Here is a 25,480-nt window from a genome sequence, read left to right as displayed (position 1 = left end):
TCCAGCTTGGGCAACATGGTGAGACCTCATCTCCTTAAAAAAATGAAAAACCCTATTTCATTTTTATAGGTCATTTCAAGGCCTTCAGAGGTTTTGGCAATTTTTATAGGATCATAAGTCCTTATCAAATTTATAGAAGTGAGCTACTTTAATCTTAATAGGTTAAAAAATTGCTGTTCAGTCCAATTTCCTCTCTTCATATATATATTTTTTGCATTTTGTGGTATTGGAATGTCAGCATACATTTTGTTATCAAGCTAAGAGGAAACTGCTTTGGGGATACATTTAGTTTGGGTTTAGTGGGCTATATTTGTGTATATAGTAAGGTTATTGCTAGCTCACCTGGTATAGGAATGGTTTTCAGGAATGATCCTGGTGCAGGGCTGGCAGATACGGTGCAGCATGAACATGTCCTATGTGAGTAGTGGAAGAGAATCAAGGTTGAAATGTACAGAGCCACAGAATAATGTATAATAATCCTTCCACATCTTACAGCTCATATATGACAGAAACATGAGAAGTATTTTTTTCCAAATTTGATAATTTTAAAAAAATTTTATAGAACATAGCAATGAGTTGAAACTCTTAAAAATTATCATTAATAACAAAATTTGATCATGCTGAGTAAAGACTGAATTATCCCATTTCCCTATAGAGAATATAAGTCATTGTCACCTGAAGAGGTAGTCAAAGCATAAGCAGTGAAAAATGTAAGGCCGGGCGTGGTGGCTCACGCCTGTAATCCTAGCACTTTGGGAGGCCGAGGCGGGCGGATTGCTCAAGGTCAGGAGTTCGAAACCAGCCTGAGCGAGACCCTGTCTCTACCAAAAATAGAAATAAATTAATTGACCAACTAAAAATATATATACAAAAAATTAGCCGGGCATGGTGGTGCATGCCTGTAGTCCCAGCTACTTGGGAGGCTGAGGCAGTAGGATCGCTGAGCCCCGGAGATTGAGGTTGCTGTGAGCCAGGCTGAGGCCACGGCACTCACTCTAGCCTGGGCAACAAAGTGAGACTCTGTCTCAAAAAAAAAAAAAAAAAAAAAAAAAAAAAGAAAAATGTAGAAAAAGCATTGTATATGTATGTTAATAAAAATATGTTATTTTTCTGGATTTGAAAACATCTGTAAGCATTTATAAACTTCTTAAATTGTGTAATTTGTTGTATCTTTTTTCTCATGTTAAATATTTTTACTTAATTTTTTATTTTTAATTCTGTGTAAGTATTTAAAGTGACTAACTCTAAAATGGGCTTATTGTATCTTTACCAGCCAAATTTGTCTGTCAGGTCATGCTCTTGCTTGCTGGGCACTTGCCAGTCTTCTCAACTTTTCATACACTCTATTTTAAAGCATTATTTTCTAGCATATTGCCAATATATGTTTGTTTTTTGTAAATTATATTCATGTTACTGTTCTAAGCATAATGTACATTTAAAACCTTATATGAAAGAAACACTAATTAAAAACTGAGATAAGAATGCAGTGTATAGAGAGTTTCTTCCTGAAGCTCAATGGGTTGACTTGTGCTCCTCTAGGGTATACCTATGCCCCTACTTTGAAGACCACTGCTCTGTGAAGTGGGGAGCCATTGAAAGTTTGTGTTTTTTAAAGATTTTTTTTACTTAATTAAATTTTATTTGAATTACAAAAGCATGAGTTATTTTAAACTTTCAAATAGACAAAGTAAAAACAAAATGGGGTAACAAAACCTCAGTTTTTCCCTTAACCTTTTAAATCCCCACCACCATCACTCTCAAGGTAAACAATGTCATTGTATCTTAATGCAAATTCTTTGGGAGCTGTTTTCATTATTATACAGATATACAAATGCATGTACATATTCTCACATATAATCCTTCATACCGAACATTACTCTGCAACTTTCATTTTTCATATAACATATATCTTTCAACTTTCCTCTTTTTTTTTTTTTTTTTTTTTTTTGAGACAGAGTCTCGGTTTGTTGTCCAGGCTAGAGTGAGTGCCGTGGCGTCAGCCTAGCTCACAGCAACCTCAAACTCCTGGGCTCGAGCGATCCTTCTGCCTCAGCCTCCCGAGTAGCTGGGACTACAGGCATGCGCCAACATGCCCGGCTAATTTTTTTATATATATATCAGTTGGCCAGTTAATTTCTTTCTATTTATAGTAGAGACGGGGTCTCGCTCTTGCTCAGCTGGTTTTGAACTCCTGACCTTGAGCAATCCGCCCGCCTCGGCTCAACTTTCCTCTTATTCCATATGTAAAGACCTAACTGGTTCTTATGAATAGTTGTTTAATATTCCATAGTTGGCATGCCCTACATTTTATTCAACTACTCCCCAAACAGTGGACCTTCTCACTTTATACACGTAGAAATTGAGGATCAGGAAAATAAAGGCCAAGCCCTAAAACGAGGAATGTTTCCTGGTCTCAGGATCTCCTGCTTTTTTTCCAGCCCTTCCCCACCCCACGTGAACTCAGGCATAGTAAAATTATCCCAAGAACCACACTGAATATAATTTTGACATCATTAGATAAAAGTTTGCTTTTAGTTAAGCAGGACTTTGGGGTCAGACTGCCCAGGTTCAAATCCCAGCACAACCATTACCATCTGTGAGATGTTGGGCAAATTCTTCAACCTTTCTATTAATATATACCTCAGTTTCCTCATCTATAAAATGGGGATAATACTGATACTTTACCTATCTCATAGAGTTGTAGGGCTAAAAGAATTAATTCACAGAGTATACTTTACTATAACTTATCATTGGCCTTGATGTTATAACTGTATAGATATTTATTGATAGAGGTTTTTTTGGTATTTTGGAGCCAATAATTTATTCTTTTTATTTTGTTTATGAGATTTTAAAGACATCTTATAAGCCTTTGAAAATTCCTAGCCCTAGGCATTTAAGAGGCCCCCAGCCCGATATCCCATGCATTCTGAAACCATTGTAAGTATGGCTAAGATCTATAGCCTCAGTGGATAGGGGTGGGGGATTGTGAGAATATGAAGGGCAATGACAGAACTAAACAAATACACACTACTTTTTGTTTTTGATTAGTAAATAAACTGTATTTTTTCAGAGCAGTTGTAGGCTCACAGCTAAATTGAATGGAAAGTAGATATACCCCGTCTCTATACATGCACAATTCTCTGCCCTTCACTGTCAACATCCTGCACCACAGTGGTATGTTTGTTACAATTTGTGAACCTGCTTTGACACATTATCACCCTATGTCTGTACTTGACATTGAAGTTCATTTTTGGTGTTTTGCTTTATATGGATTTTTTTTTAAGACAAAGTCTTACTCTCTTGCCTGGGCTAGAGTGCCGTGGCGTCAGCCTAACTCACAGCAACCTCAAACTCCTAGGCTCAAGTAATCCTTCTGCCTCAGCCTCCTGGGTAACTGGGACTACAGGCACACACCACCGTGCCTGGCTAATTTCTTTCTATTTATAGTAGAGACAGGGTCTCGCTCTTACTCATGCTGGTCTCGAACTCCTGAGCTCAAGCAATCCTCCCACCTCAGCCTCCCAGAGTGCTAGGATTACAGGCGTGAGCCACCGCACAGGCCTCTTCCTTTATGTAGATCTGAGTTTCTTACCTTTATCTTTCCTTCTCAATAAAGAACTTCTTTTAACATTCCTTGCAAGTCAGGTTTTCTACCAACAAATTCCCTCAATTTTATTTGTCCATGAAAGTGTGTATTTCTCCTTTACTCTTGAAGAATAATTTCACAGGGTATATAATTCTAGGGGTTTTTTTCTCAATACTTTAAAATTTCACTCTACTCTTCTTGCTTGCATTGTTTCTAAAAAGAAGTTTTGTTTTTTTTTTTGAGACAGAGACTCATTCTGGTGTCCAGGCTAGAGTGAGTGCTGTGGCGTCAGCCTAGCTCACAGCAACCTCAAACTCCTGGGTTCAGGCAATCCTGCTGCCTCAGCCTCCCGAGTAGCTGGGACTACAGGCATCACCATGCCCAGCTAATTTTTTCTATATATATTAGTTGGCCAACTAATTTCTTTTTATTTATAGTAGAGACAGGGTCTCGCTCTTGCTCAGCTGGTTTTGAACTCCTGACTTTAAGCAATCCGCCCGCCTTGGTCTCCCAGAGAGCTGGGATTATAGGCATGAGCCACTACGCCTGGCCAAAAGAAGTTGTATAATTCTTTTATCTTTGCTCCTCTATAGGTAGGTAAAGTGTTTTTATCTTCTATCTTCTTTCAAGATTTTCCTTTTATCTTTGAGTTTCTATAGTATAACTATGATAAGCTTAGATGAAGGGTGTATTTATTTATTTTTATTATCCTGTTTGGTGTTTTCCAAATATCCTGCTCTATGTTTTTGTATCTGACATTAATTTGCGGGAAATTCTCAGTCATTATTGCTTCAAATATTGCTTTTGTTCCTTTCTCTTTTTCTTTTTCTGGTATTTCCATTTCATGTATGTTATATCTTTTGTGATTTTCCTACAGTTCTTCTATATTCTGGGGGGGGGCGGGTTGGTTCCCTTTGCTTTTCAGTTTTAAAAGTTTTTATTATCATATTTCCAACCTCATAGATGTCTTTCCTTGGCCATGTCCAGTCTATTAATGAGGCTATCAAAGACAATTTTCATTTCTGTTACAATGTTTTTGATCTCCGTCATTTCTTTTTGATTCTTTCTGAGAATTTCCATGTTTCTGCTTACATTCATCTATTCTTGTATGTTATCTAGTTTTTCCAGTAATCCCTTAGCATATTATTCATATTTTTAAATAATTTCTGGTCTGATAATTCCAGCATCCCTACCATACCTGACTCTGGTTCTAATGTTTGTTCAGTCTCTTCAAACTATGTTTTTTTCTTTTTAGTATGCCATGTACTTTTTTGTTGAAAGGTGGACATGATGTATGCATAAAAGGAACTTTAGTAGACCTGTAGTAATGTAGTGCAAAGGTGTAGGGGGAGAAGAGTTTGATAATCCTATTGATTAGTTCTCAGTCTTTTGGTGAGCTGGTGGTACCCCTGGACTGTGAACTTCACTAGCGCTTCTCAGTTTTGTTTTGTTTTTTCCTTATTAGGTGGGACAGGAGGGATGGGGGTGTGTGGGTGTGGGAGGAGCTGGAGTTGGGTATTTCTCTTCCTCCAGATAAGTTTGGCTCTGGTAAAATATTTTCTCCTGAAGGCAGACGTTGTTAAGAACAGAATACTCTGGTGTCTTTCAAAGTGGTTCCTTTTCTCCAACCTTTCCTAGAGACATGAGGGAATTTTTCACTCGTATTCACTGTAAGGACCTGGTAGAGCTACTATAGGTAAAAACTTACAAAAGTATATGGTTCCCCATGACTGGGTTCCCTGCACTTCTTAACTCAAGAGTTGTCCACACGGAGCCTCCAGCAATTGATTAATTATAGTTCAGATTGTTCTACCCTGGCACTGATTTTCATGGAGATTTCTGCCCAGGGATTTCTAATCTGATAACTTGTGACTCTGTATCTACCTATCTGTCTCTCCCATTTTAGGGGCATCAATTTGCCCTGTGACCTTACTCCTCCTACAAATCTAAGAAGAGTTCCTGGTTTCTCAGTTTGTTTAACTTTATTTCTTGTTGGGATGGAGTTGTGACTTCTAAGCTACTTACATCCTAGACCAGAAACTTGAAGTTTCCCATTGAATGTTTTTAAGCAAGGGAATATTATGAATATTTTAGGAAGACCGTGCTAGCATTGTGTAGGAGAGATTAGAAATGTGGGAGATGGAGTAGTTCAGAACTACCAGCTTACCCTGGCATATACCCATTCAATTGAAGAGAATTTGACTTTATGGGTTCAATTTAATATAGCTTTTAGCTTATGATGCATTCATTTCTTTACATTTTATTTACATTGATAAGAGTCACCATTCTATCATATTTTTGGCTATACAGTGTTGCATATTGTGTTAATGTTTACCTTTCAAAATACTTTTAGTTTTCTACTTTAAGTCATTTAATATCTTGTATATTTCATCTTCCTGAATGTAGGGGTTGGGGGGTGGATTTATTGCTCTTTGGGGGCTTTTGTTTATTTACTTTGTTTTAAAGATTGAATTACATGAATATTAAATACCTTTTCCCCCCACAACTTAGTCTCATATATTTATTATATAATAGCTATAAATTAGTATAAGGAGAACAGGCAAGCAGTCATATTGTAGAGCGGTGTTTCTCAACCCTATCAACTTAGTGCCTACTTTTCGTAATAAATGTTTTATAATTCTCCCCTTATTATATTGAGGTGAAATTTATAGCGATATTAATCTATGTCTACATATAATTTCAAAAATTAATGGAACCCCAGCATAACATAGAAGAGAAATAAAAATTAAGGAAACTATTAAATATAATAAAATATGTACTTAAATATGTAAATAGATGGGAATGACTATACCAGAAGATAATTTGAAATGAGTATATTTATATATTATATTATATTGACTCTAAGACTTCATTTATTTTAATATGTACTATTTTTTTACATACCACCAAGGTAATGCTACATTTACACTGATACACATCTTTGAATTTCAGAGATATATGTGGGAAAATGTGAATCACAACATTGTTGAAATTTGACATATGTATAGAATCATTGTAAACACTTCTTCCACAAATGCAAGCTAAGATGGCTGTGTGTATTTTTAGTTTGGCTACCCCAGTGCCATTAGTGTTAGGGGCATGATTTGCTAGTGGTAAACCACTCTGGGTTAAATTTCAAACAAAGCAAAGTATCCCTTTGAGGTAACGGCATTTACAATTCCTAGAAAATTCACTGTATATCAAAATTGTACAAAAAAAATACTTTGTCCCTACAACTCTTGAGTTCTTCGCTCTCGCTGCCTGTTCTTAGACATAAAGCAAGCATATTCATAGCTTCAACCCTGTTCTCTTCTTTATATTTTTGTTCTGTTTCTGGGCCACAGAGACATTTCTCTTGGTCTTTGTCCCTAAATGTGAATTTTTGGTTTTTTTTTATATTTTATCTATCCTGAGTTTGAAGCAGGGAGGAGATATCAAAGCCTGAACTTTGTATGGGAGGCTTTTTATCTGGTATTTTAAACTATATGTAGGTATTGCTTTGATAAAAATATTCTTTAAAAATATAGTTCTATTAATAAAATATAAAAAGAGCAGCTAAATGCTGTAGGCAGCCATCTAGTCAAAAGTAAGTTCTGGTGGCTACCACAAAGAATACCAAGTAAACAGATCTTACTAAGGAAAAACTGGTCAGCTTTTTTTTCCACAGTATGCATCATTCTTACCAATATCAAATAACACACTATGAGCATCCACGTCTAATGTTATGATACACAAGTTATAACATTATAACTTAACATCTGAAATAAATGATAATTTAAGCAAACAAAAGAGGTGGTAGGAACAAAGAGATAATCTAAGAGCAAATATTCATAAGCTTCATGATTATGAGTCTGGGGCTAAAGATTGAGAAAGTGTAGGATACTGGGAGGAGAAACTGACAACTAATTTCTCTTCATGAAATTTTGTGAATACCCTCTAATATCATAAAATTGGTAAAGCATGAGAAAATACTTGGTGTAGGCAGTGTTTCCAAGCCAAGTTTTTAAGTACACTATACTTCTGTAAGAGTTTGTGGTACAGCCTGGGCATAGAGGCTCATGCCTGTAATCCCAGCACCGTAGGAGGCTGTGGCAAGAGGATCACTTGAGGCCAAGAGTTCAAGAACAGCCTAGACAACATAGTGAGACCGCATCTCTGCAAAAACAAAGCAAAAGAAAAAAAGGTAATAAAATTCTACTCTTCTCTAGAGAAACAGAACCAAATAAATAAATAAATAAATACAAAATAAAAGAGTTCATGGTGTGGGTTGGAGGGAATCACCATTGCTCATATTTTACTTATAAAATAAATTTTTAAATATACATATAATACTAAATATGTGTGTACATTTTTTCATATTTTATAATTTTCCTTTTAGAAATGAAAAATTGATGTGCATAGTTTTCATAAGTGACTATTATGCAATCACTGGTTTATTGTGTATCTTGTTTGATAATTGGACTATGTTTGTGATATCTTTATTGAATATAGGTATATAAATCAAAATTATTTCAAAAACTATTTTGTGAAACCATTTTTATTGTCTTTAATCTAAGCATGCATTAGGACTCATAAATTCCAGTGGGGTTATACCAATTCAAAAATTATATTTGAACAGGCCAGTGATTTGGAGGAAATTTTGTTAGAGGGAATAATAGGAATTATTTCTAGGGTGGCAGAAGAAAAATGACCATCTTTCCTTTTCATGTTTTCCTCCGTCACTGACTAGTTTCAGCTGGCTTTCTGGCTTTAACTACAAAACTCACGTGGCATCTATATCTCTAGCCTACTGTATTCTTCTAAAAATTCAACCAATACAATGTACTAGGAATCTTCAGTGTATCTATATAAGTATATAAAACATATTCAAAACTGTATTTAACTTTCCCCCTGAAAAACTGTTCTTCACTCAGTAGATTCAATCTTGGTTGATTAAGATTCAGTCTTACAAGTTAAAACCTGGAAGTCCTAACTGCTGCTTATACTTTACCACTGGCATCCAGTTACCATGTCCTGCAGACCCTGTTGTTTTAACACTTCTCTAATCTGTATCTAGCTTTTCTCCACAGCTACATCCTCAGTTCAGATCCTATTTATCCTCTTTATCTTTTTCCTTAACCACATCAACACAGTCTTTGTCTGCCAATGTAAGGCAATTTATTTCCAAAAAACAATTCAAAGGCTAATTCTCAAATGTCAAAAGTATAATTACCAACATTTTCAACCTGATAAATGGCATTTACAAAACAACCCACAGGTAAAACCACACTTAATAGTCAAAGACTGAATACTTTTCTCTAAGATGGGCATAAGACAGTGATGTCTGCTATCACTACTTCCGTTCAGCATTGAACTAGAACTTCTAGCCAGAGCAATTAGGCAAGGAAAAAAAGATTGGAAAGGAAGAAATAAAACTGTCTGTTTGCAGAAGACATGATCTTGTGTATAGAAAATCTTAAGAAATCCACTAAAAAACTATTAAAGCTAATAAATTAGCAAGTTTGGAGGATATAAGATCAATATACAAAAATTAATTATATTTCTATACACTTGTAATGAACAATCTCAAAATGAAATGAAGAAAATTGTATTAACAATAGCATCAAAAAGAAGATATTTAGGAATAAATTTAATAAGTGATATGCAAAATTTATATTCTTAAAATTATAACATGTTGAAATAAATTAAAGAAGATCTAAATTAGGGAGCAGACAGCTATGTTCATGGATCGGAAAGATTCAGGACTGTTACAGTGGTAATATTCCTCAAACTTATCTACAATCCCTATCCAAATCTCAGATGACTTCTTTGTACATTGACAAGGTCATTCTATAATTTATATGAAATTTTAAGGAACCCAGAATAGCCTAAACAATCTTAAAAAAGAAAAATATGTTTAGAAGGCTTGGTTACAATTGTAATCAAGATAGTGTGGTACTAACACAAGGGCAGATATCTGGATCAATGGAATAGAGTTGATAGTCCAGATAAAACTACTGTACTATCAATGCATTCAGATGGTTCTGGGACAACTGGATAGCCTCACAGAAAAGAATGAATTTGGACCATCACCTCACACCATATATAAAAATCAACTCAGAATGGATCAAAAAACTGAACTAAAAGCAAAAACTAGAAAACCTTTAGAAAACATATAGATAAATCTTCATATCTTGGATTTGGCAGGATGTTTTTAAATAGGACATTGAAAGTACTAGTAACAAAAGAACAACCAGATAAATTGTACTTCATCAAAATGAGTAACTTTTGGACTTCAAGGGGTACCATCAAGAAATTGAAAAGATAACATATAGAATGGGAGAAAATATTTGCAAGAAATATATTTAATAAGGGACTTGTGCTAGGACATATAAAGAACTCTTACAACCCAATAATAAAAAGACAACACAATTCAAAATCAGGCAAAGGATTTGAATAGACACTGCTCTAAAAAAGATATACAAATGACAAACACATTTAAAAATGCTTAACATCATTATCAGGAAATGCAAATCAAAACTACAATGAGATACCACTTTATACTCACTAGGATGACTAGAATCAAAAAGGTTGGCAAGGATGTGGAAAAATTGGAACCCCCATAAGCAGCTGGTGGGAATGTAAACTAATCCAGGTGATTTGGGAAACATTCTGGCCCTTTCTCAAATGGTTAAACATAGAGTTATTATATGACTCAGCCATTCCACTCCTAGGTCTATACCCAGGAAAAATGACAATATATGACCACACAGAAACTTGTACATGAATGTTTATAGCAGCTTTATTCATAAAAGACAAGAGTTGGAAACAACCCAGATGTCTATCAGTGGATAAATGGCTAAACAAATTGTGGTATATCTACACAATGAAATGCTACTCAGCCTTAAAAAGGAATGAAACACTGATACATGATATAACATGGATGAACCTTGAACACATGCTAGGTGAAAGAAACCAGTCACAAAAGACCACATACTATATGACTTTACTCAGGAAAGTCCATAATAGGGAAATGTATAAAGATAGAAAATAGATGAGTTGTTGCTTAGAGCTGGGGAGGCATGACAGAGGTTTGGGGTGATAAGGACACAGGGTTCTATCTTGAGATGATGAAAATGTCCTAAAATTTACTATGGTGATGGTTGCACACATCTGTGACTATACTAAAAACCATTGGATTGTACACTTTGGGTGAATTGTATGGCATTATAAATTCTATTTCAATAAATCTGTTTTAAAAAGTAAGATATTTGAAAAAGTATATATAATTACTATCTAATTTAATGAGAAGAGACCAGCTTTTTACATATGATACCTCTTCTACTGCTCCTTATTCTCTTATTTCTCCTTTGCACCCTAAACATGAGGTTGAGAATTCAGCAAATAACTGGTCTTTAGAACAAATGCTACCTCTAGCATTCCAAGTTCCAGCTCAAAGAGATGGGGCAGTGAGAAATAATTCCTCTGAACCATGGTTCATTCCAGACATATGGCTTCTAATCAACCAATGGTAAAATGCACAGGAGGCAGCTAGCTAACTCTTCTCTCAATAGTGTGCCCTCTCCTGGAGGAGTGAAGAATCCTCATCATTACACACCTGTATTGGTACTATGGCACTCCAAAATCAGATTGCTGAGACTTCAAAACACATCTGCACTTCTGGGACACAGATATTGCTGCTCTGCAGGAGGCAGTGAGGCCTATGTGGTAGGCCTATTTGAAAACACCTGTGTGGTGTCTGAGCCAGCATGTAACAGTCACACCAAAAGACCTCCAGCTAGCATGTTGCACACCTGCAGAATGTCTTACATAAGTGGGAAGTGTGCTTAAGAATCTATTTTAGTGGCAAATATTTTGTTTAAAAAAAAACCCATAAACAAAACACAACCTACCAACCTCTCCATGCCATTATTGGTAGTTCTGAATGTTAGATTTTTTTTTTAAACCATGAGGTCAAAATGTACCTAAGTATATGAATAGAAAAATGGGTGACAGAATCAGATATTGGCAAGTATTTTTTCATTTTCATTAGTGTGTGAATTTTTAATATAACGACATAAAGCATTAAAGGAAGTCAATTCAATGAACAAGTTTCATCAATTCCATTTATAACAGTTATAAATAAACGCATTAAAAAATTTTTTTTTTGAAATAGAGTCTCACTTTGTTGCCCAGGCTAGAATGCCGTGGCATCAGCCTAGCTCACAGCAACCTCAATCTCCTGAGCTCAAGCAATCCTTCTGCCTCAGCCTCCCGAATAGCTGGGACTACAGGCATGTGCTACCATGCCTGGCTAATTTTTTTTCTATATATATTTTTAGTTGGCCAATTAATTTGTTTCCATTTTTAGTAGAGATGGGGGGGTCTCGCTCTTGCTCAGGCTGGTTTCGAACTCCTGACCTTGAGTGATCCACCTGCCTCAGCCTCCCAGAGTGCTAGGATTACAGGTGTGAGCCACCACGCCCGGCCCCATTAAATTTTTATACAGTGACACCACTAATGACAACTGAATGGTGTCAGTATCATTGTATCATACATTACTTTTCTAATCAAGTCTACATACAAATACATATTTTTAATGTGTGTACTATTTCTGTGTGTTTAGTTTAATACATTAAACTAAAAGAAGTTAATGTTAGCAAGTACTGAGTTTCTCAAATTGACACCTATTTTTGCTAAAATACACCACATTAAAATGGATATTTACTTAAATTATTAATATTAGTAATCATAATTCAACCTAATAGGAATATTATCTTTAATTATTCTTTAACAACTATTTTCACTAGTGGTTAGTATGAGCCCCTAGGAGATGTTTGAGAATTTTATGGGGTAGTATTTTTATTGACACAATGATAGGGGGCTGTTATTGAGCCAGATGTCCTGATGTATAAGTTCAATTGATCTGCTAGATTTTAACTCTTAACACTTGCTCACAGTGCTTGGTGCTTCCCAACTGCTGGTCTTCTCAAAATACAACTTCTCAAATTGTATTTTGCAAGTATTTTAAGTTGTTGCTTTCTTTCTTTTGCCGAGTCAGTTACCAATTGTCTGTCTGCGTTGTGCCTTCTAAATATTTCTTGAAATTTCTTAATCTCAGGTGTCTCCTATCTCATTCTCTCTTTCACAGTGGATTTCTGTGTGTTTTAAATTCCTTGCTGTCAACCTAGTGCTTTCAAAGGAAGATGAGACCACCAAATAATCAATCTGCTATGCTTAACAGCTCAATTAGAGATGTTAATAATATCTCATCCTAGAGGGTAGAGAAAATGTTCTAGGTATTTTTGGTTATGACTGGCTGCCATTCATGTCTAGTTAGGGGCCAGATCTGCTAAACGCACTATCCTGTGAGAGCCCACCCAGAATGCCAGTAGTGCCCCCACCGTACTCAAACTATGGCCTGTGGGCCACATGCAGCCTGCTGAGGACATTTATCCGGCCCACTGGGTGTTTTTGCCGAGCTGCCTGTCCTGCTTAGCAGCCGCCCACAGTGCACATATGTGGAATGTGCACCACACTCTCCCACAGCCCTCCAACGGTCTGAGAGACAGTGAACTGGCCCCCTGTTTAAAAAGTTTGAGGACTCCTGACCTAGTGCAATTCAGAGTTATCAGTTCATCTCAGCCTTGCATTAACTCAGTATATAAACAGTATGTTTAGAGTGACGCTAACATTTTCGCTAGTTGAGAGTAATGTCCAATCTTATTCATTACTATTTCTCAGGCTGAGCTTTTTGAAACGAATTTTCATTCAGAAATAACAATGAAAATGGGTCCTTATCATTAAAAGGAAGAATACACTGGATAAATTATTTTCTTACTCTAGCATTCAGCTTTGCTACATGTTTTTTCTTCATATTAATAGATATTTTGGGAAAAGGCCTCAGTGGGATTGTAGAGGGGCATCAAATCTTAATGAACTTCACCAGCTATTAAGTGACATAATGATTAGAAGATTAAAGTCTGAAGTTTTAACCCAACTGCCCCCTAAAATTAGACAACGTATTCCATTTGATCTTCCGTCAGCAGCAGCCAAGGTGAGAACCCTTGTTTGATTGAAAGTCTTACTTTAAATCATTTTAAATTATATTATTAAAGATTTTACATATTTTATATTTCACAGAAGGGTCTGGTTTCTTAAAATAGGTTTAATTAATAGAGCATATGAATTGGTTTTATATCATTTCACGAACAGAGCAAGAACTTAATTTTGATCATTAAATATATGAACAGATATAGTTTCCTAGCAATTAAAAATAGTTTTGCTGAATGTAGAAAAAAGTACTTCAGTTGCAACAAAGATTTAATATTAAAAATTCTAAATATCTATGGGTTATAAAACCCAATAATTAGCAAGGAAAATTGTGTTTCTTGCTCTAGGGATTTTTTGTTAAATATAAATTGCTGTCTTCTAGAATAACTTGGTTGTAGCCCTATTCTTGAAATCCTAAAACTCTGTGATCATGTTGTAAGAGGTGAAGTTCAACATATCAGAAAACCAAAAGTGTGTTTTACCTAATCCATATCCATATTTACTTTGGGGGCATGTTTATATATTCTCTGAAATTTCTTCGAATCTAGACAGGACTTTGTTGACAAAGAGTTTTTCATTGTTTTATCTTGAAAGCTTAGAGTAAGCATTTTGTAAACATTGAGCAATATGTTATTTTAAAAATGAGAATGATCTCAGTTTCTTTATTATTTTAGCATTAGAAAAATGAAATGAAATCAGTATATGATAATATTTCATTTATATTTAACTAATATGCCCCAAGTCTTTATGCTTATTTAAATAAAACCATATTTTTTTATAAAAATACTTTGCTACCATGTATATTTTTACTATCACTCTTTCTTATGGATGTAAATTTTTATGTTCACTTTATAAAATATATCTCCTTAAGAGGAAGCTGTAATTGTTTGATTTTATGATGTTAGCAAAGGGCTTTTTTTCCATCCACAGCTTGGCATTGGTGTCTATAATTAGCATGAACATGTGACTGACCTACCTCTGCATTGATGTTTTTAAATGAACACATTGGCATCTTGGGAATTTGCTTTTTATATCTTTCTATACAGAAAAGAAAAAAAGTAGGACATGATTCATGACTGCATTAATTGTTCTGTCCTTTATGCTATAGTCCTAAACAATGTTATTTTTTCCCACATAGGAATTGAATGCCAGCTTTGAAGAGTGGGAAAAATTAATGAGAGGTCCAAATTCAGGTGCCACAGAGACTGTCATGGGGTTGATTACTCGAATGTTTAAACAAACTGCTATTGCCAAGGTACTCATTGCTGGACCATCTTGTATTTATCTTCATACAAATTATTCAATGTATTTTGATATTTTTGATAGCACACTATTTATATATTATAATATGTCTTTGCCATGTTTAACTATTATGGAAAAAATTAGACATATTCAAAGTAAACAATAGCATGACAAATACCATTATATTCATATATTGATCATTTCTAAATATACAGATATACTTTGATGAGGGAGTATAATGTATATACATAAAGGATATAAGTATATTCAACTTTATTATCAGCTTTTCTCATGGTTTTACTACATAATTACTGCAGATAATCTTTTTTTTTAATTTCAGTCAATCATCTTCCATTGCCATTCTGTTTGCAATATCCTACAGAGGTAGATGGGCTCACAATGTTTGTCTAAAAGTGAAAAATAGAGGATTTTAGAGTTTAAATCTTATTTGACTATCAAGTAAACTCATCTTATAGATTGTTGGGGTTTTTTTTACCCAGCATGGTAGAACTTGTAAATACTAATGAGTGTGATTTTTTTTTATGACATAATTTCTTAAAGTGAGGATTGTTGGAGTATATTTACACAAAATGAAATGTGCCCTTTTGAAATGTATGATTAATTTCTTAAGTGAAACAGCTTAGACACAGAAAGACAAATACCTCATTTTCTCACTTATAAGTGGGAACTAAATAACATATACACATGGAAGCAGAGTGTGGAATGATGGACAATATAGACTCGGAGAAGAGGGTAGTAGGATGGGTATGGCTGATGGGAGGTTGCTTGGAGGGTACAGTATGTGTTGCTTTGGTGATGTATGCACTGAAGGCCCTGACATCACCTCAGCGTGATATATCAACATAGCAAAATTGCACTTGTACCCCATAAATACATATGGGGTACAGTAAATACAAATAAAAAATAAATGGAAAAATAAATAAATAAAATATATGGTTGGATGAGGTTTGACAAATGTATGTAGTTATGTAACCACCACTGCCATAAAGATACAGAATATTTCCATCATGCCAAAAAGTTCCTTCATGGACCTTTATACTTATTTCCCTTCTGATCTCTATACCTTGGTGACCACAGATCTCCTTTCTTTCGATATAGGTTTACACTTTCCATAATGTCACAAAAATGGGATTATACCATGTAAATTTATGTCTGGCTTCTTTCACTTAGCATAAAACTTTTGGATTTCATTCAGATAGTCATTACTATTTTCCTTTTTACTCCTGCCCTTATATCCTCCAATGTATGGGAATACCAGGTAATGGACATTTGGGATATTCCCAGTTTGGACTCTTATGAATAAAAGTGAAATAATCTTTCATATACAGGCCCTTGTACAGATATGCATTTTCATTTTCCTTAAGGAAATACCTAAGAATGAGATTCCTGGGTCATAAGAAAATTGTAAGTTTAACTTCATAATAAACTGCCAGATTGTTTTTTAAAGTAGCTATACCAATTTGCATTCCTACTGGCATGCTGTGAGAATTCCAGTTGTCCCACATCTTTGTGAGCAGATCACTTGGTATTGTCATCTTTTTAATTTTAGCCGTTCTTGTGGGTATATAGTGATATGTAATTGTGGTTTTAATTTGTCTTTTCCCAATGACCAATGATGTTGAGCATATTTTCATGGGCTTTTTAGCTAGTTATTTTTTTTGAAGTTATCTGTTCATATTGAATCCATATTTATATTGAGTAATAAGAATTCTTTATATATTTTGGAAACATACAAATCTTTTACAAATATTTCCTACAAGTCTATGGATTCTGTTTTTCTTTTCTTTTTTTTTTTTTGAGACAGAGTCTCGCTTTGTTGCCCAGGCTAGAGTGAGTGCCGTGGCGTCAGCCTAGCTCACAGCAACCTCAAAGTCCTGGGCTCAAGTGATCCTGCTGCCTCAGCCTCCCGAGTAGCTGGGACTACAGGCATGCGCCACCATGCCCGGCTAATTTTTTCTATATGTATTAGTTGGCCAATTAATTTCTTTCTATTTATAGTAGAGACTGAGTCTCGCTCTTGCTCAGGCTGGTTTCGAACTCCTGACCTCGAGCAATCCACCTGCCTCGGCCTCCCAGAGTGCTAGGATTACAGGCGTGAGCCACCGCACCCAGCCTGTTTTTATTTTCTTAACATTGTCTTTCAAAGGACAGAAGTTTTTCATTTTTGAAACAGTCCAGTATATTTTTTTGTTTGTTTTTGCTTTTTGAGTCCCAAGAAATTTTTGCATAAGCCAAGTTCACAAAGATATTCTTTTTTGTTTTCTTCTAAAAGTGCTATAGCTTTAGGTTAATACAGTCATGTGCTGTATAATGATGTTTCAGTCGATGACAGACCACATATACAACATGATCCCATAACCTGAAAGCTTATCCTATAAGAATTACAACAAGACAAGGATGTCCACTTTTTCTACTCCTATTCAACATAATGCTAGAAGTCCTAGCCAGAACAATAAGGCAAGAGAAAGAAATAAAAGGCATCCAAATTATAAAAGAGGAAGCCAAATTGTTCCTCTTTGCAGATGACATGATCTTATATTTAGAAAAACAAAGATGCCATCAAAAAACTCTTAGAACTAAAAAACAAATTCAGTAAAGTTGCAGGATACAAAATCATACAAAAATCAGTAATGTTTCCATACAACAATAATGAACTGGCTAAGAAGAAATCAAGAAGGCAATCCCATTTACAATAGCTACCAAAAAGATAAAATACTTAGAAATAAAATTTAACCAAGAAGGTGAAAGAGGTCTACGATGAAAACTACAAAACACCGATGAACAAAATTGAAGAGGACACAAACAAGTGGAAAGACATCCCATGCTCATGGAACAGAAAAATTAATATTGTTAAAATGACCTTGTTAACAAAAGCAATCTACAGATTCGATGCAATCCTTATCGAAATACCAATGTCATTTTTCACAGAATAGAAAAAAATCCTAAAATCTGTATGGAATCAAAAAAGTGAAGAGACAGCCTGTTAAATGGGAAAATGTATTAGCAAACTAGTCATCCAGCAAGGGACTAATAGAATATACAAGGAACTCAAACAGCAGCAAAAAAAAAAAAAAAGATCCCATTAAAAAGTGAGCAAAGTTTCTGAATAGACATTTCTCAAAAGATGACAAATAATAGCAAAGATATGGAATCAATCTAAGTGTCCATCAGCAGGTGAATGAATAAAGAAAATGTTGTGTTTATACACGATGGAATACTAGTTGGCCATAAAAAAGAATGAAATCCTGTCCTTTGCAGCAACATGGATGGAACTAGAGATCATTATGTTAATTGAAATAAGGCAGGCACAGGAAGACATATAACACAAGTTCTGACTCGTATGTGAGAGCTAAAAAAGTTGATCTCAGGAGGTAAAAAGGAAAATGATAGATACCATAGGCTGGGAAAGGTGTAGAGGATGAAGAGAGTTAATGGAAACAAACATATAGTTGGATAGAAGGATAAAGTTCTAATATTTGATAACACAGTAGAGTGACTATAGTTAGCAACAATGTCTTGTAAATTTTAGCTGGAAGAGAGGATTTGAAATGTTCTCAACACAAAGAAATGACAAATGCTCCAAGTGGTAGATATCCTAAATACCCTGACTTGATCATTACATATTCTATACATGTATCAAAATATTACATGTACCTCAGATATATACAAATATTGTGTATCAATAAATATATTTTAAAAAAACTGTAAGAATAAGTTAACAGAAGGAAGAAAATTATAAAGAGCAGAAATCAATGAAATACAAAAAGAAAATAATAGAGAAAATTAATGAAACTAAACACTGGATTTTTGAAAAGATGAATAAAATTTATAAAGCCCAAAACAAAAAAAGTAGAAACTGATTTACCCATTAAAGCAGTGAAGTAGAATAAAAAAACTATTCCTACAGACCCTATAGGCATTAAAATGATAATAAGGGACTATCATAAGCAATTTTACATGAACAAAGCCAATAAAATTCAGAGGAAGTCTGGGCACGGTGGCTCATGCCTGTAATCCTAGCACTCTGGGAGGCCGAGGCAGAAAGAAATTAATTGGCCAACTAAAAATATATAGAAAAATTTAGCCAGGCATGGTGGCACATGCCTGTAGTCCCAGCTACTCGGGAGGCTGAGGCATGAGGATCGCTTGAGCCCAGGAGTTTGAGCTTGCTGTGAGCTAGGCTGACGCTATGGCACTCTAGCCCAGGGAACACAGTGAGACTCTGTCTGGGGGGGGAGGACAAAAAACCTCAGATGAATGGCTCAATCCCATAAATATCATAGGTGACTCAAGAAAAAATTAAAAATATGAATAGCCCTGAATCAACTAAAGACATTTATTCTATAATTAAGAATCACCATATCCAAAGGTGTCTCCTATAATAATAAAAAAAATAAATAAAAAAAAATAAAAAAAAAAAGAATCACCCTTTAAGGAAAATTTCAGGTCTCAGTGGTTTCACTGCTAAATTCCATTGAACATTTAATATAAAATTAAAACCAATTCTAAAATTTTTTTAGAAAACAGAAAAGTAAGAAATACCTTCCAACTAATTTTTGTTCAAGATCAATAACAGACTTATATCTAAGACATGAAACCATAGGAATTCTAGAAGAAAATGTTGAAAAAAACCTTCTAACTACATTTATAAAGCCAGGATTACTCTGCTACCATGACCAGACAGATACATCATGAGAAAACTGCAGGTTGATATCCTTCATTAATGTCAAAATCTTTAACAAAATATTAGCAATTGCAACCAATAGTATGTAAAGAAATATTTATATCAGCAATACAGGTGTTTTACACTGGATTAATCAATCACTGTAAAACACCACATTAACAATATAAAACTATAAAAGTATATGATTCTCGAATCATATGAAAAACCATATAATTATCCCAATAGAAGGATTTGACAAAATTCAATATTCATTCATGATAAAACTTGTCAGCAAACTAGGAAGAGAAAGGGGCTTCCTCATCTCAATAAAAGGCACTTATGAAAACTTACAATTAACATCATACTTAATGCTGAAGACTGAATGCTATTTCCCTGAGATCAGAAACAAAAAAAAAAGAGTCTGTTCTCATCACTTCTGTTTAACATTATTCTGAAGGTCTTAGATGTGCAATAAGGATAGAAAAAGAAATAAAAAGGATACAGATTGAAAAGCAATAAGTGAAATTGTCCATTTTCACAGATATTACTATCTACCTAGAAAATTGAAAAATACTTTAAGCTATTAGAACTAACGAGTGAATTTATCAAGGCCATAGAATTCATGTTCAGTATACAAAAATCATTTCTAGTTCTATATACCCACAATACAAAATCGGAAATTGAAATTTTAAAAATATAATTTATAATAGCATCAAAAAACATGAACTAATTTAAGGTAAGGTAAATAAAATATATACAATGAAAACTATGAAGCATTGTTTTAGAGTAAGTAAAGCAAACTTAAACAAGAACATTCACATTTATGAATCAGAAGATTCAATATTGTTAAGATGCTAGTTCTCTATAAATTAATTTATATATTCAATGGAATGCTCATCAAAATCCTTATAGTATTGATTATAGAAATTGACAAGCTAAATATAAAATTTACGTGGCGATGTAAAGCACTTACTATTGCCAAAACAATTTTGAATGAAGTTAGAAGACTCACACTACAGGATGTAAATACTTACTATAAAGTTACAGTAATCAAGACTTTGTGGTAGTGGCATAAGGATAGACATAGAGATTAATGAACCAGAAAAAGGAGTCCAGAAATAGAACCTTACATAGATTATCAGTTGATCTGTTGTTAAGAAAGGAGATGATAATTCAATGGTGAAATGATGGTTTGTTTAACAAATAATACTAGGACAATTGAATATCCATGAAGAAAAAGAGGCATCTTGACCTTTAGTTTACACCATACATAAGAAATTAACTTGAAGTGAGTCATAGAATTAAATATTAATATAAAAGTTAAAATTGTAAAACTCTTAGTAGCACACATACATAAAAATATTCCCAACCTTTGAGTAAGACAATTTTTTAGATAGGATACAAAAAGCACAAACATTACAGGGAAAAAATGGAATTCAAAAGTTTAAAACTTATAGTGGTTTAAAAAAAAAATGTATGGGGTATGAAAAACACTGTTAGGAAAATTAAAATGCAAAACATAAATTGTAGGAAAAGATTTATAATACATCCCCCTGCTCCATTTTTCCATATCATAATTTTTATTTTGATCATAATTTTTTATTTGATCGGTGTTCATGCTTTACAGTTTAATTACTCTCTTAAACATTTCACAATTGAGCTATAATTATATTTATTTTCTTTGACAACTATTCTTTTTCCTAGAGTTAATAACTATCTTGTTTTTTGCCTGTTTGCCTAGTCACATAGCTTTTTTGAACTTAATATCAAGTACAGAATGCTTGCATAAGGGAAAAATATATATATGAGAACCTTTTAGATCATTTCTCATCTGTGTTAAGAAACCCTGGATGGAAGTCAGTGTTGACAATCAATAGTAAGCTAGCATGTAATTCCCAGGATCCTTGAAGGAAAAGAAAGGAGATAAAAAGTCAATTATCCCCAAATTGGGTCATGTTCCCAAAGATTAATGGTCACAGAAGGCCAATCCCTGTCACCCTAATTCCCTAGAGTTTTTAGTAATTTTTTATTCCCTCCCTGCTAGAACCTCTATCCTCAACCACCTATGTAAATTGGAATTGTGAATTTCTATTCCTGGGCTGCAGCCAGAAATAATTAGTTCATGGCATTACCAAATTCCAAATTGAAATTCTTAATACATTTTTCCTAGAAATATCATTTATATTTAGTAGTTAGAGTCCATAGGAATTGGCAATAATATAGTTCACCTACATTATAGTTTAATAGGCTTTGCAGGAGGTAGCCAGTTATCAACTACATTTAATATTGTTTCTATGAGAAAATGTGTTTCAGAGTTCTATAGTAGTTTGAACTTGAAATACTACAGATTATAATTTGGTTGTTATGTTGTATGCATGTTAGTGTTGAAGTTTCCTTTCTTTGGCTAATGTTTTCCTGGTTAATTCAATAGATATTTACTGAATGTCTACTGTGTGGCAAAGTGCTAAGGAGGCATGGTGAACAAGACACAGTGTCTACCTCCCAAGGAAGTTGGACTCTGTTGGGAAAGACAGTGAAATAAATATTCAACCACAGTATTTAGCCAGACAAGAAAGGAAGGAGTGGGGCTGTAGGAGTGGGGAAGTAGATGGGGCTGGTGGTGTATTTCAGGCAGTTGAAGCAGTTTGTACAAACTCACACAGATTAACCAGAAAGGGCATATTTAGGGAACCAAAAGTAGGTCAACGTGGTTGAAGCTTAAAGGCATACAGTGTTAGGGAGGAATTCTGACTGAGACTAGGCTAGAGATCATTAACAGCCATAACTACATCATGAAGTTCAGAGTTCATAGTTTTTAATTTATCCTAAGGGTTCTTAGCAATTAGGTACAGTGGAGTGAAATGATCAGATGTGTGTTTTAGAAAAATAACTATAGCTGTGGGTGAATGGATTGGAAGGAACAAACCAATAGGCAGAGAATCCATTTAGGATGCCTCACGGGTAATCTAGATTAACAGTATTGGTGATCTAAAGCAAGGTAATGGCTATACCACATCTTAACTAGAAAGAAAGGAATAATTTCAGAGATATTAAGAGAATACAATCAATAGACATTGGTGATTGACTGAGTATTGAGGGTAGGGAAAAGTTAGATTCTAGATTTCTTGCTTCGTGTCTTAGTCCATTTGTATTGCTTTAAGGAATACCTGAGGCTGGGTAATTTTTGAAGAAAAGAAGTTTATTTTGGCTTATGGTTCCACAGGCTGTACAAGAAGCATGGCACAAGCATCTGCTTCTGGTGAGGGCCTCAGGAAGCTTCCATTCGTTGTGGAAGGTTAGGGGAAGCAGGCATAACATGGTAAGAGAGGGAGCAAGAAGCGAGAAGATGCCAGGCTCTTTTTTTTTTTTTTTTGCCAGGCTCTTTTTAACAATCAGTTCTAGATGCAGCTAACAGAGCTTGAACGGAGAACGACACTAAACCTTTCATGAGGGATCTGCCCGACTCAAACACCTCCTAGGAGGCCCCACCTTCAACACTAGGGATCAAATTTCAACTTGAGACTTGGCAGGGCCAAACAAACCATATCCAAACCATAGTGCTTGGTCAGCTGGATTGATGTTTGTGATGTTCATCATCAAGATTGTGAAATAATTGGAGGGACATTTTGTGTCCAGACCCCCATTAAGTAGGATTTTTGTCAAACTCAGCAAGGCACAAGCTTTACATTAGAGAATGTAAGTTTTTTTGTACTCTTGCAGCATCATTTTAGAAATACCTTTCTTTTCATTGAAGCATTTGAACCACTCTGTTGAGGAATTTAAAGATAATTTAAAACTATCTAGTCCGGGGCGTGGTGGCTCACGCCTGTAATCCTAGCACTCTGGGAGTCTGAGGCGGGCCGATGGTTCAAGGAAGGGCAGGAGTTCGAAACCAGCCTGAGCAAGAGTGAGACTCCCGTCTCTAACTAAAAAATAGAAAGAAATTAATTGACCAACTAAAAATATATATACAAAAAATTAGCCGGGCGTGGTGGCACATGCCTGTAGTCCCAGCTACTTGGGAGGCTGAGGGAGTAGGGTCGCTTCAGCCCAGGAGATTGAGGTTGCTGTGAGCTAGGCTGACACCATGGCACTCACTCTAGCCTAAGCAACAAAGAAAAAATAAAAATAATAAATAATAATAATAAATATATAAATAAAAATAAAAACTAATGGTGGTTTATCTAAATTTTGAAAATCTTGATAAGCGTAAGGAGGAAAAATGTATAAGAGTTTTTAAGTAAATGTATTTGTGTGACTATGCAGCTATATATAGGATATACTGTTTTAAGGGCATACACTTAATTATTACCTACTGTACAACGAATTCTTCATTATTTGTGGTATTTAATTTTTAACTATAACTCCATAATTAATAAATTAATGTGTAGAGTATAAAATCTTGTTCTTGTCAGATCTGAGGAAATGAATACTTTCCCTATGCTCTTTTGTGACCATGTTAACACTGTTCATTAATTGTGCTAGGTGTGAGAGCATTGAACCTAGAAAGGACCTCTGGGGGTCGTCTTTCTTCTTCCTACGCTCTAGGCAGAGATATATCTGAAGCCTTCCAGGCTAATGAATCTCCATCTGTCTTAATTTTATAGATTTCCAGGATAGAAGGTTTCTTTCTCTAGTATAATCTTTTCTCTTTTTTTCCCTTATAAGCTACAATGCCTTCTAGGCAGACAGGAAGATAGTATCAGTGCTTCAAATTAGGCCATGTCAGCAAATTAGGTCATGTCGCTATGATACATTTTAAAATATACAGTTGTGTACTATAAAATTATGGTATTGGTATACATCATCCATGTGCAGTATAAACATTTATGTTGGTCTACCATTTGAGGTACTTCTTAGGAAGACAGAAGTAAGCATGCTTTAAGTATATTTTTTATCATCTCCTTAGTGCTGTTATTACATTATTGAGATCTCTTTTTCAGATATTTTTTAATGAAAAGAAATATAGTAATGATAATAATAAACAGTAAATAGGAATGATGAATAGTAAACAAAGGAAGTGAGCCTAAAATAATCAATGTTCCTAGGGCCAGGCGCAGTGGCTCACACCTGTAATCCTAGCACTCTGGGAGGCCGAGGTGTGTGGATTGCTCGAGGTCAGGAGTTTGAAACCAGCCTGAGCAAGAGCAAGACCCCATCTCTACTAAAAATAGAAAAGAAAAAATTAGCCAGTCAACTAAAAATAGAAATAAAAAATTAGCTGGGCCTGGTGGCATGTGCCTATAGTCCCAGCTACTCAGGAGGCTGAGGCAGAAGGATCATTGAGCCCAGGAGTTTGAGGTTGCTGTGAGCTAGGCTGACACCACGGCACTCACTCTAGCCTGGGCAACAAAGCGAGACTCTGTCTCAAAAATAAATAAATAAATAATCAATATTCCTAGTAAAAAAAGTCAATTAGTGATTATCTCAGATAATCAGGAGAATTATTTTTCTTGTTCTATATCATTTTTATTGCTTTTTAATATTTCTTAAGAATACAGTGGATGAAAATGAACTGGTTCTTCATATTTAGTATCAGCATAATACTCTCCTAGAAAAAAATAGATACACTTGATATGTATGGTTTAGCCAGCTCTCAATTATTTTCATTGCATTGCAACAATGCAGGGTACATTGCAACAATATCTCATTTTTATAGAAAACAATTTTAGGAGAAATACAAGTTACTTTTTTATGAAAATGATTAAAACCAACCCATAATTAAAATTTCCTGTCACTTTGGGGATGGCAGCATTCCTCGGTGCCTTAAAAACTTTCCAGAAGACAAATTACTTTAAACATGTTTCCATTATGCACAAAATGTTTTTCCTTTTTAATTGCTTCAGTAGCTTAACACAGGTGGAATCCTATTTATAATATACAGTGAGGTATAATGAGGCCATTGCAATATTCCCTGATGCACAGCGCCTGTGATG

The 25,480-nt window shown here is 34.7% G+C and overlaps 1 protein-coding gene across 1 annotated transcript in view; it reads left to right on the top strand.

Moving 5' to 3' along the window:
• The window catches only part of ZRANB3 (zinc finger RANBP2-type containing 3), a 242,291-nt gene that overhangs the window by 157,620 nt on the left and 59,191 nt on the right, over nucleotides 1-25,480 (top strand). The window contains exons 7-8 of the mRNA XM_020288513.2: nucleotides 13,451-13,622; nucleotides 14,757-14,873. Of these exons, the coding sequence (XP_020144102.2) occupies nucleotides 13,451-13,622; nucleotides 14,757-14,873 (289 nt within the window). The remainder of the gene's footprint in view (nucleotides 1-13,450; nucleotides 13,623-14,756; nucleotides 14,874-25,480) is intronic.

Source organism: Microcebus murinus, chromosome 8 (genome assembly GCF_040939455.1).
Source record: "Microcebus murinus isolate Inina chromosome 8, M.murinus_Inina_mat1.0, whole genome shotgun sequence".
NCBI lineage: Eukaryota > Metazoa > Chordata > Mammalia > Primates > Cheirogaleidae > Microcebus > Microcebus murinus.
Note: the sequence above shows the minus strand (reverse complement) of the source record. Positions and strands in the feature narration are given on the sequence as shown.